Source organism: Trichoderma harzianum, assembly GCF_003025095.1.
Source record: "Trichoderma harzianum CBS 226.95 unplaced genomic scaffold M431scaffold_3, whole genome shotgun sequence".
NCBI classification, from domain to species: Eukaryota; Fungi; Ascomycota; class Sordariomycetes; order Hypocreales; family Hypocreaceae; genus Trichoderma; species Trichoderma harzianum.
The window spans coordinates 1,596,862-1,610,234 of NW_020209251.1; the positions used below are offsets into that span (position 1 = coordinate 1,596,862).

A 13,373-nucleotide genomic window follows, 5' to 3' on the forward strand; every position below is an offset into this window, starting at 1 on the left:
CACTTGGCCCAAGGGTGTGTTGTAGTGCGTGTACCAGTGCGTGGGCATTCGTATATTTGTTCAACGACCAGGGTCTTGCGACCACCACTGACGACCATCTGTCACAATGCATGTTGGAAGGCAACTTGCATTTACGCAGGTGTGCCTTCTGTTTATTTGAGTAGTACTTGTTACACCAAGTAATATATTGTCAGTTTTGGCGCGATGTTGCCTGCGCCGGCCTAGCAGAAAGCCGGTCACGAGTCTCGTCTTGCAGATGGAAATAATGCATTAGGCTCAAGACTAGTTGTGCTTCCCTTGCAGCATCATGCACCCATCGACCAACTCTTGCAGAAGAGCTGCAAAACCCGTCAAAAAAGGGAAATTGGAGGTCTCTCCGGTTGCTCTTCTCACGATTGCACACAATTCTTCTGGTGATCCGGCCACAGTTATGTCAGCCCGTATAAGGCTGCCCCATGAGGAAATTCCACTTCTCGCAGCAACTAATATCTACAATTCTGCAAATGGATCAAGATGAAAGAAAAAAGGAAACGAATCTGAAAAGAAGAAGGGAACGCCAGCCACACTCAACGCAACTCCAAGGGACATCTGTGAATCGGCCCCTATTATTGCTTATGCAGATCTGAAAGGACGTACGCATAGGCTCTCGGGCTCTTATCCGTTGGCGACCCCATCCTCCGCCCCATCATTGCAGGCCGACTATCGTTTTGGCAAGGGGTGTCCCATGGCTTTCCGCTACCTTTATGGCCTCTCTTTGCGCAGGCATGCTGCAGTATTGGGTGCAAACTTAGAAAGATAAGGCGACCACGAGCACAACCACCTCAGGGTTGGAGCAGAGCAAGGTGATACAACAGCTGGCAACGAGTTTGCTCTGTTTTGGGGGCAGAGCGCGCGCTACGGACAGGGGATCCGGGACTCATGGAAAGGCCGTCTTGTTTCCAGTTGCATCGCCAGTAACAGAAGTCCATCTGGTCGGGTTCCCAGGTAGTTGGTACAGCAAACTTACACTCTGCCAACCAAACTCCCATTTTCCCGACGAATATACGGGACGAGTCATGCCGAGTACAGCCGGCAGAGGGTGGGATGCAGCAACCTACCACTTCTACCAGCTCTAGCAATCATCAAGTACCTACCTTGCGCATATACTTGCGCCTTTGTACATACCAATGCGGATGCAAATAAAGAAGGCATCGCTGGGTCGATTTGCCAAGGGGTGTGTGGTGTGTGAATTATGATGGTGCGAGCCATAATGAGAGCATAGTGACGCCTCTGATGTCGGGCAACATACGGATTTATTGACCAGCTTGGCTGATATGCAGGGTATATGCTGCTGAATGACGAATTGGCTGTGCTAAGAACGCACGAACGGCTGCCACGACAGCACCCGAGGAATCAAATCTTGGTACGGGGTGTTCATGAATGTACTGTGGGGGACACGCACTTCTGCCAGGTCAAAGTCAGTTGATGAAGGTGAACCCCTCTGAATCCTACTGGTACATGCTGCTTGCATTTGGAGGCCGAGTCTGGTCCGCCGTCTGGTTGGCAGGGACATTTTTGTCTTGTTGGTCTTCTCCACACGGCCAGCATTAGGACGAGCATCATGCAGCCCAGCCATGCATGGGCTCGCACGCACACCACACAATCTCCGCACGCCACTGCCGCTTCGTGTCACCATTGCAGCCAGTCACGGCCATCCACTCCGCTCGGCGAGAGCCCTGGAGTGGGAGGGGGAGGGCCACGGATTGCCTCTTCCCTTCTCCTCTCCGGGCTCTACTGGCGATCAAAGCAAGACCGCGGGGAAGAAGGGGGACAGCGGCAAGAAGGTGGCTGATGGAGGGTATCCCGGCCAGCTGGAGACTGGTTTCTAGAATTTTTCTCTTTCGCAATTGGCAGCTGGGGTGGGTGGGCTACCCGAGTCTGCGCCTTGGCTAATGCCTTGCCTCTTCCCATCAGTCGCCATGACATCTCCATTTCTATCTACTCTTATGCTGCACGCAGCCAAGCACTAGAGAGGAACGGTTTGGAGGATGCGCTACCCGTCCCCATGTGGTCTTGGGTGCCTGGCAAAGAGGATCCTCGTTCTCCGGTAGGGCATGGCCTGGCATGGCATGGCATGGCATGGGCGATGGGAATGAGGCATGTGTATGACCAGATGCGTAAGGCCTTGCGCACTGAGCTATTTTTTCCCTTTGGGCAGGCCGAGGGGATGAATGTGACGATGCTATTTTGGCTCCATTTTTTGCTTCTACCAGCATCTGGGAAGCTCAGGAGTGCGCGCCATTGCTTAGCAGCACCACCACGGCCGCGACCATCACGATCCTGGCGCCCTAACCGCGTTTCTGGGGCGCTGCATCTCGATCTTCTGACCAGATAATATGCAGTGAGAATAAGCAGGTGAGCGCACCAAGAACCTCTGGGTTTGGCTCGTCTGCTGCCTCTCATCCTCCTGTTTGTCCGGCTGCCGGATGTGGCAACCTGTTGGCAGGCAGCGTTTCGCCGTTGCAGGGCTGAGGGTGGCTTAACCTGCTTTCAGCTCAAAGCATGTACCAACGGCGCTTGGTATTTCACCCCGTCGTCTCACAAATCATCTTTTTCCTCTACAAGTCGAATTCGCTCCGTCGCATTGTCGACAACAAACCTGCCGTCAGCCCAGTGGCCAGCGGCCAACCAACGCCCATAAGCCTACATAGCTACGCTTTGACTGATGCACGGCCGGGCCGTCTCGACAAGCAGCAGCGGCAGCAGCAACAGCTTCCTATTATACGAGTACATGATGCTATTGGCGCGTCATACCCTCCATTTCCAGGCCGTGGACTGTGTCTGAGTGTGAGGCTGACCTGCAAGCTGCTGCCCTTTACTGCTGCAAGAGCGCTCCGTGGCTGGCTGGCTGGCTCGTTGCATGCATGAGGACTGTTTCGTTTGGCTGCTGTCTGTTCATCACGCAAGCCTATTCTCTGGCGGAGCACTCCGTGCAGAACGCTATTGGTATGTCTCACAGCAACACAGGAGACGAAGGGGGAGACGAAGGCGAAGAGAAGGGGACTGCTACGATGAATGCAGCTGCCCAGGGAGCACAGAATAATCCGAAATTTCAAATAATGAACTGCCACCTATGGCACCATCAACACTTATCACGCGACCTGGTTCCCGCGGGGGTCGCACAGCGATTACAAAACGACTCAGCTGGCATAATGAAGAAGACTAGCGCTTTGAAACGAGGCAATGTTTGAGACCCTGGAGAGTCTGGGCTTTGGCATCTGCTTGTACCGATATTTACTGGTGCCATGGCCTCGATGCCCTTCTTTGTACCTTGTACCCCTAGAATACTGATAGGAGCACACCGATTCTCCCTCAACACCAGCTACTGTACCGCCCAGCAGGGGAGAGAGACCCTGGCGATGCAAGCTGGGAATACGGGGCCCTCGTCTCCCGGCAATCGCCAGGCATCTTGGTCCAGGTTGACAGGGCAGTTCATCCACGAAACGGGTTGTGCTGCTTCTTATTGGGCCTACGGGCTCTCCGGACGAGGTACTGGACGAAATTGTTTGATATCGTTTGCAGCTGCAGAGGGAGTTTGGAATGAAGACATTGGCTACAAATCCTACCCCTCAGCAATCGGCGAAACACGGCATCTGGCTCACAGCGGTTCGTCCGCGATTCTCGACCCAGCGGACCCTTTCTTGTGGATTCAAGGACCTAATACGTGCAGGTACTTTGGCAGAGAAAAATACCTACATGTACGAGATGTATCGCCTCTCAGCCTTGTGCTTGGCTGCCCATGCTGCTGGGGCAGACAGGGGTTTCGGTGAGGGCGGCATGTCTTTCAGAGTCACGGTCACCGCGACGAATGGGCTACCACTGGAAAAGACCCACGCCATCTATACACTGATGCTTCTTGTTTGTGCTTGTGCTTGTACGCGCTGGAACCCCCGTCTGTAGCCGCGGACGCATTCGAATGAGCAGATACGGCGTCACAGTGCAGAACGGGGTCTTTTCTACGTACTCACAGTTGTACGTGACGCGGGTTCGATGCAGTGCGGTGCGGTGCGGTGCGGTGCATCGTACCAGCAGCTGCACGCCGGTTCCCAAAGGGCAACTCGTGCCGAACCATGATCACGGCGCGCAGCAAACCGAGGGCTGAAGGATCGCTCCTGTATGTCCCAAGAGGCACCAAGGCCCGCGGACGCACTTTGGGCATCGATAGTGGCAAACGGCGCCAATACTACAACGTAAGTACTGTTGGGATGGGCGGCTGAAAGGTGTCGACCACGGCACGGTCCTTCTGCTTCCTTTTGGCCATCTCCTCGTCAATGGCCCTGTCTCCGCCACCACGTTTTTTACTCACAAGCAGCGACTCGTCATTTCTCACTCCCCTTCAGCAATGCTACGTAAGGTCATGACTGAACTAAGTCTGCAGCTACTGCCCGCTTGCGGGATGCAGAGCCAATTCAGGTCATTGAAATGTGCTGCTGGGCGACCGCAACTGGCCTCTGACGACTCATGCTGTATTCCCAGGGGGGAGGGGGGGTTCCTTGTCCCTTTTTGCCGGCCTGGTTGATAGCGAGGCGAACACTGAGCTAACATGCCTACCGAGGTAGATTATCTGTTCCCCTGTCTGCATACCGAGCGGCAGAAGGGCCTATCTGTATACATAACAAGGGTCTCTGTGCTAGATAAGCGCGGAGTATCAAGACATATACGGAGTACAATGAGTCCGTTCAAACACAGGCTATGCCAGCACAGAACTCAGCACGGACAATGACGCAAACGATCCCTAGAATGGGCTGCCACCTCCTGCCAGCACGCAGAGCGGGTTGCTGCACGGGGTTAAGCGATGCTGTAACTGAAGAGCGAGCTGCAGGCTTCCTCTTGGCCGGTTTCAGGGTTCATCCATTGAGTTGCCCGCTGCCAACGGGCACATGCCGCTGCGCAAGGCGTCATGCGGCTGCGGAAAGGCTTCACCGAAGAGAGCTGCGGGTCCCAGGAGCGGCTCGCGTACGAGTAGCGACGCTGATCTCAGTCTCCACAGAGCCTTTTGATGGTTACGGCTGTCGGCGGGACAGCTGAGTTGTCAGAAATCTGCCGCTGGGTGGTGAAAGGCGGTCGAAGCGTCCATCAGGCCTACCAACACACAAACACGGCGTGAACGGATTGCTTCGCAATCTGACTGCATGTGCATGCGTCGGCCGTGCGATGCAGACGAGAGCTGACGTGCCGATGCTTACGCGTATGGCTACAGCAAGTCGTTTGCGATACAAGCAGACGAGAGCTGATAGAAATGCCCCCCATCGCCCTGCTGATACTGCCTGTTTACTCGTCCGTACCGGTCCTCCAGGATGGGATGTCAAACGATTAGGTGAGCATTGGCAGCGATCGACAGTGTGACCGTTCCCTCTGCATGCGATGTGCAGTATGAATGAGCAAAACATGCTCAAAAAAAGAACAAAAGAAAGGAAGCGGAATCCGGTGCTTCCAGCAACGCTGGATCAGGAGCAGAGCGCCCGCAACATGAGCTGTCGCACACAGGAGCACTTGTCTGAGCCAGCAAAAGATGGTCCGATTTCAAATTGCCCATGCAATGCACGAACTGCGGCTGTATGCGATGAGTACGACGCAAACGCTGTCATGTAAGGATACGGAGCACCGTACGAGTACGAGTACTCTGCTGGTGTAACGGTGTCACCTTGGCCGGAGCTGGCTCCGAGCTGGCCATCCGTGCCTCTGAAATCTGATGATTTTGGATGCGAATACTTTGTGTGAGATGCAGAGTACCAAGGTGGTGGTCGCAGTCGCACTGTTGCTTGGTAGCTTCGTCTCCAACTAAGTACCACTCCGTACTTAGTGGCCTCGTCTCGTCCCGTCCCGTGTGCCACAGAGGGGAAAAGTTGACGGCCGACCCCACTCGGTGGTTGAAACACGGACAGAGTTTCCAAAGTATTTACGGAGTACTATCCCGTGCGTCCTGCCAACTCCTGCTGATTCTAAGTATGGAGCGTCATGCCAGGAGGAGCCATAATCTGCTGATGGCGCTGCGGGCATCGATGGGATCCGGCTTTCTGGTTGGATCACGATCGAGGCTGGGTTGGATCATACATAATTGACCGAAAGGAGAGACATTCCCCTAGCCCGCAAATGATAAAGGCCCTCTCCGGCAGTAGTGAATATGCAGGGCAAGCCTCTCGTGTTGGGGCTGCGGCAGCTTCGGCAGCCTCACTATTCTGATCCAGGCATGGATAGACATCATCGAAGGTTGGTCCTCTCCCCCTGGTCGCTGACTACTTTTCCAATAGCTCGGGTCCCGAGTCCCTGCTGATCCCACGGCTCAAAATTCTCGACCCCCCTTCCGTTGTTCAACCTGTCCTCCTCCTTTCCAGCCCGGCCAGCAAGGGTGCTGCTGGCTGTATGATGGTGGTGGGCTGTACAAGCAAATGGCATGAGCTACAACCAAGTACTTGGTAGCTCTACATGATACGGTTGAGACGGGGGAGGCGTGTGCATTAAGACGGACTATTGCCTAATGCGCGCGCGCGCTCGTGTACGCAGAATGACTCCAAAGCAGACACGGGCGCAAAGCAAAAAGCAGTGCCGCGTCCCCCCCAGCCCCAGCCCCAGCCCAATTTGTGGGCTTCCCTAGGGGGCCGGAAGGTTGAAAATCTGGGGAAATGGCATGCCCTCCATGCGTACCCAGCAAACCCCTGACCTGTTTCCTGGGTCCCCGGCAAGCAGGACTTGTGTGTTGTGCCTGGCTAGGCCTCCAACTCTGCCATCTCAGCTTGGATGAATCGCGGGTTGTTGGGGATACGAAGTAAGTTTTGGCATAGCCCGTCGGCGGCTTATCCCGTCTGGCATCAGGAACCAGCAATCTCAGAAGTAGATCAGAAACAAGCTATAAAAGGCAAGGGCTGTATGGTTTGAGCGAGGTGAGCGCAAACTAGACTCAAGCGAGGCTAGTTTTACCTGCTCTCGTCCAGATGCTGGCTGAGAAGAGCGGTGGATATGCTCGTGATAGGTCATAGTAAGGCTGGAGATGCTCACATCTCATGTCCCAACGCATCAGCCAAGACCTTCATATATTAGGCAGAGGATCAGCCGTACCAGTAAAAATAGCAATCCGGGGCCCGGATGTATTACTCCTGAGACAAGCTGCTTATGGTGCCTAATTAGCCCCCGAACGAGGTGTTCTCAACTTGGACTAAAGGGAACTCGTCCGGAGGATTCCCGTAGGAGTTTTGGCTTTTTTGCCCTTTTGGTTCTCTTGGGTAGTGCTAGTACTAATTCATCCATGAAGCGGCAGCTGGAAGGCTGACGTGTCTTTGCAAGGCTGATGGACTATGCGCTACTGCACGAGCAGGAGACCGGGGAGATTGTTGGTGTTGTTATCTGTTGTCTTCGGCTCCCTTTTTTTGGAGCAAAACTTGGTGTTAGTGCCACTGCGCTCCGTCGAATCCGTCCGCGGGCAGGAAGATCACGATGATCAACATGGGTCCTTTTTGGTCTCTATCGACGGTACAGCTCATTAGCAGCCCATCCTTTTCGTATCTAGTCACGGACGTGGCGGATGCAGATTATCGGCAAGGGGGGAGTGTTTATGCCTGCGAACATGGGGGAGAGGAGATAAACAGCAGAGCTGAGCTGACGGTCCAGCCATATGGCCGAATGACTCGGAACAGGCGTGAGCGAGAAGGCCGATATGAGTCAGGGGCTTTTGCTTGGGCCGGATGCGAGGGGAGAAAGATGGAAGAATGGATTTTGATTTTTAAATTTTCTTCTTTATTCTTCTTTTGGAACCCTTGTGAAGACGGGAATGCGGTGGCGATGAATGGATGGATGGAGTTGCATTTTTTATGTAGGCTGTTACCGGTTTGGGTGGAAGGGGGGCAGTACTGTATAATTGTGGGAGCGGTGAGCATCGGACAAGTTTGCTTGGATAATACTCCGTGATGATTTGGTTCGCCTTGTTTTTGCCTTGCAGGAAATTGCATGATATGCCTAATACTAACTGGTACGTACTAGTCGACATTATTTAAATAAATTTTCGATTTGTTATTTTTGGAATCAGAGTGAAAGAGTTGAATGTAGACAGATGCTTAATTGGATACGATTCTAGATGGCAGATGGAAAAGTCGATTAGACAATTATACGCCCCCCCCCCCCCCCCCCAAAATGAAAACTACCACTACCTAGGTTACTCTGCAATCTAGACTACCAGATGGAAACAAGTACTCCGTAAAACAAGTCGAAATTAATTAAAAGACAGATGAGATGGAAAGAAAAATGAAAAGGTTCTTCTGCCGTTTCCACACATCCTTCGCCTCTGCAGGAACGAGTCATGAAAAGGCAGAAACTATCGAACGATGGAAATTGCGATTTAAATTAACCTGCATGCGAACCAACGGATGTTGCCCTCGATACATGTTTTTTACTCTTTTTTTTTCTTCTTTGCCTTGCCAGGCTGACTTCCGATCTGTCTAGAATAGTTCTAGACTACTATTAATATATAATAAATACCCTTGGCGAAAATTTTCGGGTTAAGCTGTACCGATCTTACGGGAGAAAAAAGAAAGGAAGAGATGAAAAAACGCCACAAAGACCGAAAGAAGAAATATGCCAAATGAATTCGTTTTGATAAGAAAAAAAAGGGTGTGTGTGTGGAAACAGAAACAAAAGCATCTAGAAGTTCTCAACAGACTTTTTGTAAGGAGAAACAAGCAAGTGGAGAGATAGAAGAACATACGGTATCTATCCTGACTAACAACTTTAGTTGGAAAGAAAAAATCCACCAAAAAAAAAACGCTGGACGAACGGGGAATCGAACCCCGGACCTTTCCCATGCGGTTAAGCAGCTCGAAGGTTGCTTGATGCTAAGGGAAAATTATACCACTAAACCATCCGCCCATGCTGTGCGTTGCTTCCATCGTAATGGCAAGAGACTCAAGAAGCCATCACGAGAAACAAAGGGACTACAATTATCAGTGTAACAACAACGCAAAGGGAACATCCATATCACCTAGAGCACCATGTAGAGAGCAGTTTTATCATCGTATTTCATTCATGTATGACCTCTGAAAAAGAAAGGCCCTCTCGTCACCTGGCCAGCGGTTCCTTGGCTTTAATCTCTCTAATCGTATCCCTCGTTCTTGCATTATCTTCGAAGCTGGCATGTATCAGGTCAATCACCTCGTCCACCGTAAAGTATAGGCTCAGCTCGCTATCACACCACAGAAACTTGACTTCGTTGAGATTGCTCTGTAGAACCTCGCCAAGGTACTTGAGGCGCAACCAGCTAGGCGCATATTGAGCCGTTGTAGGCATTTCGTCCGGTGCAGGTGCTGTACCAGATAGTTTGCTAGGCATGAATAAATCATCGAGTTCTGTTGCCAAAGCGATAAGCTGTGCAATGCTGTAAGCCTCATCCTGGCCTATAGACGACATCTCCAACACATCTGAAATAAGCCGTGAAGCAAGCGAGTCTGCAAGCGACCCGACTGCCTGCGACCAGACAGATCTTCTCAGGATGGGATCCCACGTTGCGGCTACACTTCGAATTCGCGCTGTTCCGGCCTCGATAGACGACTCCTTATCGTCTTGCTGTACTAAACTCTGTGAACCTCCAAGGAGGTCCTGCAGGATTGTCTTTTGGAGACTCATTTCATTAGAGTAACTGCGGTTAGCAAAGCTTTTCAGCGTCCTGACATCATTGTCGATGCGGAGCATGCTTCGCGCACGAGGCGTCAAGTCCTCACGTTGTTTCCAAGCCAATGAAAAGTCAGATAGCTTCTCTGACAGATACATGGCGTCGTTATATAGAAACCTACGGGCAATGTTAGTCGAGGTTCAAGCTTAGGACTTATTGGGTTGGCAAGCTTACATGTTGCCTCCAGCGTCAGAAGAGTAGTATTGAGGTGAAATGGCTCGAAACAGTGCCAAGACAAATGTAGGTAAGCTGAAGAGGCCAGGTGCTGTTGCGGTTAGCAGGCTGTACTCGTCTCCGTCCTTCGTCAACGCTGCTCCGTCTTCAAGAATGGAGAATATCAGTTCGAGAACAGGCTCAGGCATTGATGAGATGCTGTACGTCTCTTTAAAAACCAACTCTCTTGTCTCTTCTTTGGCTTTGCTCAGTTTTGTTTTGGGAGCCGGAGCAGGGACAGCATTGGCCGCTGGTTCAGGGGCGTCACCATCATCGCCCCAACCCCAGGCATCGGCACCATCATCTTCATCCGGTGCTCCAGTGGCGTCTTTTGCTTCTTCAGTCTGGTTCGTAGTATCATTTGCATCGTCGTTATCTCCCCAGCCCCAGGCATCAGCACCATCATCCTCTTTCGGTCCTAGCTTTTCCTTTGGTTCTTCAGTTGCATCCTTGTTGTTTGCTTCATCATTATCATCCCATCCCCAGGCATTCGCAGCATCATCGTCGTTGTCTTTGCCGTGACTTTCCTTTTGGTCAATATCCATCTCATCCTCATCCCCTGCCTTGTCATCGTCCCATGCCTCTCCCCAGGCTTCGCCCCAGTCATTCGTGTCCGCAACGGCTCCTGCGCCAGTTCTAGAGAGTTCGTTGCCCTCAGCTATGGAAACCATTTGCCTCTCAATCTTTTCTACTCGTCTTGACTGCCCAATCCCGCTTGTGAGATTGATTCGCACGCTATCGAGCGCCGTCTCTCTGCTCTTGTCCAGCCATATTGTGGGCGCCTTGCTGGCCCAATCTTGTATTTGCTCAAGACCAGTGTACCCACTGTGTTGCAGCGATTCACAAAACGTTTTCGTTTTTGAAACAAGGACTTGAAATTTATCCAGGTCTTTGAGTCCTGTGGGAACAGCAGGATTAAGCCACTCCCTAATAAGTTTGGATATAATATCGCCCATCATGACATCAGCTAGTGGTCGCAACAGATCGGCTGGTAATTTGTGAGCGACGAATGTCAGAATTTGTTCGAGGTCTGATAATAGGGCTTCCGCTGAGGCGTCAGCAGAGCCGGCAAGCTCAAGCACGTCTCCATCCACTTTGATCCCTGGGGTGTTTGATCTCGTAGTATCCATGCGTGGTGATACCACTGCGGCATCCAAATTATGCCACAGCTGCTCCATCCTCTCGTCAACTTCCTTGTAGGCTTTCAAGCCAATCACAGCATCTTCCAGGATCATTTTCTCATCTTATCAGGGTCAGCACGGCTACCGGAGAGAGTCCTGGGGCACTAACCTTGCCGTGTATTGTAGATTGCAACTCTTCCCAAATCTGCATCAACTTGTATCAGGGTTTTCCAGACGTGGTCGACTGCTTGGTGTATATCGGACTTCAGCTCAAATGCCCTCAGGTCCAGGAGCTTCATTACTCGGGTAGTCTTGCTGACACCCACTTCGTCGAGAGCCGTCCATGATTCTTGCTCAAAGTCAGCCAATGCTAATAATGAATGAACAGGAAAACGCACTCTCAAGTAATCTTAGGGAATCAAGAACACGCCTTTCTCTGCTTGCCTGCTCGACTTCGATGAGGAGTCGATTGACATGTTGGATCTTCCTTAAGACAATGTGCATCTGCTGGCTGTATTGAACCTCTCGATTGAGGAATTCAGCTTTTTCTTCCGCATCTAGGATGGCTTCACCAGTCACGTCCGGGGCCTCGGATTGACGGATGATGTCATTGGCAATAGTCTTGGATCGAATAATGTCCTCCTGCAGAACCTTTGAGTTTTGAACCCATGAGCTGATGTCGTCCTTTGTCTCTTCGTTTATGGTGTGGATTTCGGCCTAGGCGTGGTAGCGTTAACATGTGCAGCTTTGTAGAGGCAACGTCTGGGGGTGACTCGAACTCGTGTACCTCGATAGCCACCTTGGCCTCGCCCAGAGCTCTGAGTGTAGGGTCCAAATCAGTTTCTGAGACGGATGGCAGTGCGGCAATGTCGTCAGGGAAGCTCCCTTCCAAGGCAAACGATAGGATAGCATTGCTAAGCTGTTGAGGCTCTGTTGTAGTTGCCATGCTGGTTGCCTTCGGCGGGCTCTGATAGCAGCCGTTCTGATATGCCCGGTCAAGGAAAGGTTGGGACAAGGCTCAGAAAATCCCATCAATGGTAAGCAAAGCATCCGCTCGCATCGCAGGACATGGCATTCGTGCGATGGTGGTGAGGGCGCGTCGGTTTGCGCAAATCAAAAGGCCGTGATCTTGTCTTTCGGTGTTGCTGTCATTTGAGCTCTCCAGGCCTGCCACCTTGATTGGCCTGGTAGCGGTACGTACCTTGGCCTCGCTGCATCTCAGCTGGCATGTGGTGCGCCACACAGGCTGAGGCTGGGCCTATGGCGCCTATCCCTGTTTGGCTCGGGCAACGCGCCTAACGGCGGTTAAACCCCTCACTGTGTGGCGCAGCGCTCGGCGTGTTACTTCACATGCTCTTCTACCCCACCAACGGCTGCTTGATGCATGAATGGAACAGACCATCCGGTACGTACATTGCCATCCAATACCTCCCAGTTTACCTTAGTATTGTTCTTTTGCATCGGCGACCACTAGACAGGGATCGAGCATTTAAATCCCATTGCCGTCAGCCTTCCGTCTTCGGTCCTGTCTCTTCAGGCAAGAGACATTCCATAAGCAATCGCTCCCCCTCCTCTTGGATAAGCAGAGGGAAGGTCTCTTTTCTTTCAGCTTTCTCTTCTCTTCTCTTCTCACCTCCTGTTGGCTTGCCAGCGGGGTAGATTGAACAGGCAGCTTAACAAACGCTGTTCAGACAATTCCTCCTTCACCGGGCAGAGCGCAGTTTGCTCTGTCTCTCGATATTCAGGCGTCGTTGTCGTTGTGTTTGGTGAGTTCTGGGTTGCTGAAATCATCCCCCAAGCCATTCTGCCCCTCTACCCCTTGTCCCCTCTCAAAATACCCCCAACACCTTGACAGCCTGCTCTCTCTATCTTTTGTCATCCCCCCTTTGTCAAACATCTGAGTTGGGAGTCACCATTCGGCCTCTACGCAAGATTGCAGCAAGATTCGGTTAGATGCTGTCAGCCAGGCTTGCAAACAAGATCCTACCGCTCATTGTCGCCATCTTAAGTGCTGGTTTGTACTACCTATTCATCAGCAATCATGGCCATTCTGCCCATGAATTCCTGGAAGGCTGCCTGCTGAGGTTGGTCCTCTCTATACTCCTCTCTAAGTGGCCCATGCGGACAAGCCGTTCGCTTACCTTGCCCCCCTCCTCAGAAAATGAATCCAAATTCCTCCAATGTGCTTCCTCTCCAGCACACCAATCTAGTAACAAGTGACTAGATTCTGGCTGTCTCATTATTATCTCTTCTTACTCACTGGTTTTACACCATCTTGCTACTTTATCAAAGCTTTATCAAGTGTCTGGCCACTTTTTTCTCAGCTGTACTGACTGACTGCTGCT

At 51.8% G+C, this 13,373-nt stretch overlaps 3 protein-coding genes and 1 non-coding gene across 4 annotated transcripts; 2 read left to right on the forward strand and 2 right to left on the reverse strand.

The window, feature by feature from the left end:
* Positions 1-1,613: 1,613 nt before the first annotated feature.
* M431DRAFT_479374 (hypothetical protein) lies at positions 1,614-4,113 on the forward strand (the record flags this gene model as incomplete). Its single annotated transcript, XM_024915761.1, has 7 exons — positions 1,614-1,837; positions 1,894-2,156; positions 2,534-2,786; positions 2,807-3,224; positions 3,381-3,645; positions 3,710-3,913; positions 4,010-4,113. 7 exons carry the CDS (start codon positions 1,614-1,616, stop codon positions 4,111-4,113), a joined length of 1,731 nt encoding a protein of 576 aa, XP_024777493.1.
* Positions 4,114-8,781: 4,668 nt separating this feature from the next.
* M431DRAFT_109615 (hypothetical protein) lies at positions 8,782-12,178 on the reverse strand. The gene is made up of 5 exons (XM_024911720.1): positions 11,816-12,178; positions 11,427-11,745; positions 11,198-11,377; positions 9,869-11,150; positions 8,782-9,811 (listed from the first exon to the last, which is right to left on the reverse strand). The coding sequence occupies exons 1-5, from the start codon at positions 11,972-11,974 to the stop codon at positions 9,085-9,087; spliced, it is 2,667 nt and encodes an 888-aa protein (XP_024777494.1). The 5' UTR covers positions 11,975-12,178; the 3' UTR covers positions 8,782-9,084.
* On the reverse strand, positions 8,795-8,895 carry M431DRAFT_t58. Its single transcript has one exon. It is a non-coding gene; the product is annotated as a tRNA-Ala (tRNA).
* A 622-nt stretch (positions 12,179-12,800) lies between the features above and the next one.
* M431DRAFT_350796 (hypothetical protein) lies at positions 12,801-13,332 on the forward strand. Its single transcript, XM_024914477.1, has one exon. It carries the CDS (start codon positions 12,982-12,984, stop codon positions 13,246-13,248), a length of 267 nt encoding a protein of 88 aa, XP_024777495.1. The 5' UTR covers positions 12,801-12,981; the 3' UTR covers positions 13,249-13,332.
* The last annotated feature ends 41 nt before the right edge of the window (positions 13,333-13,373 follow it).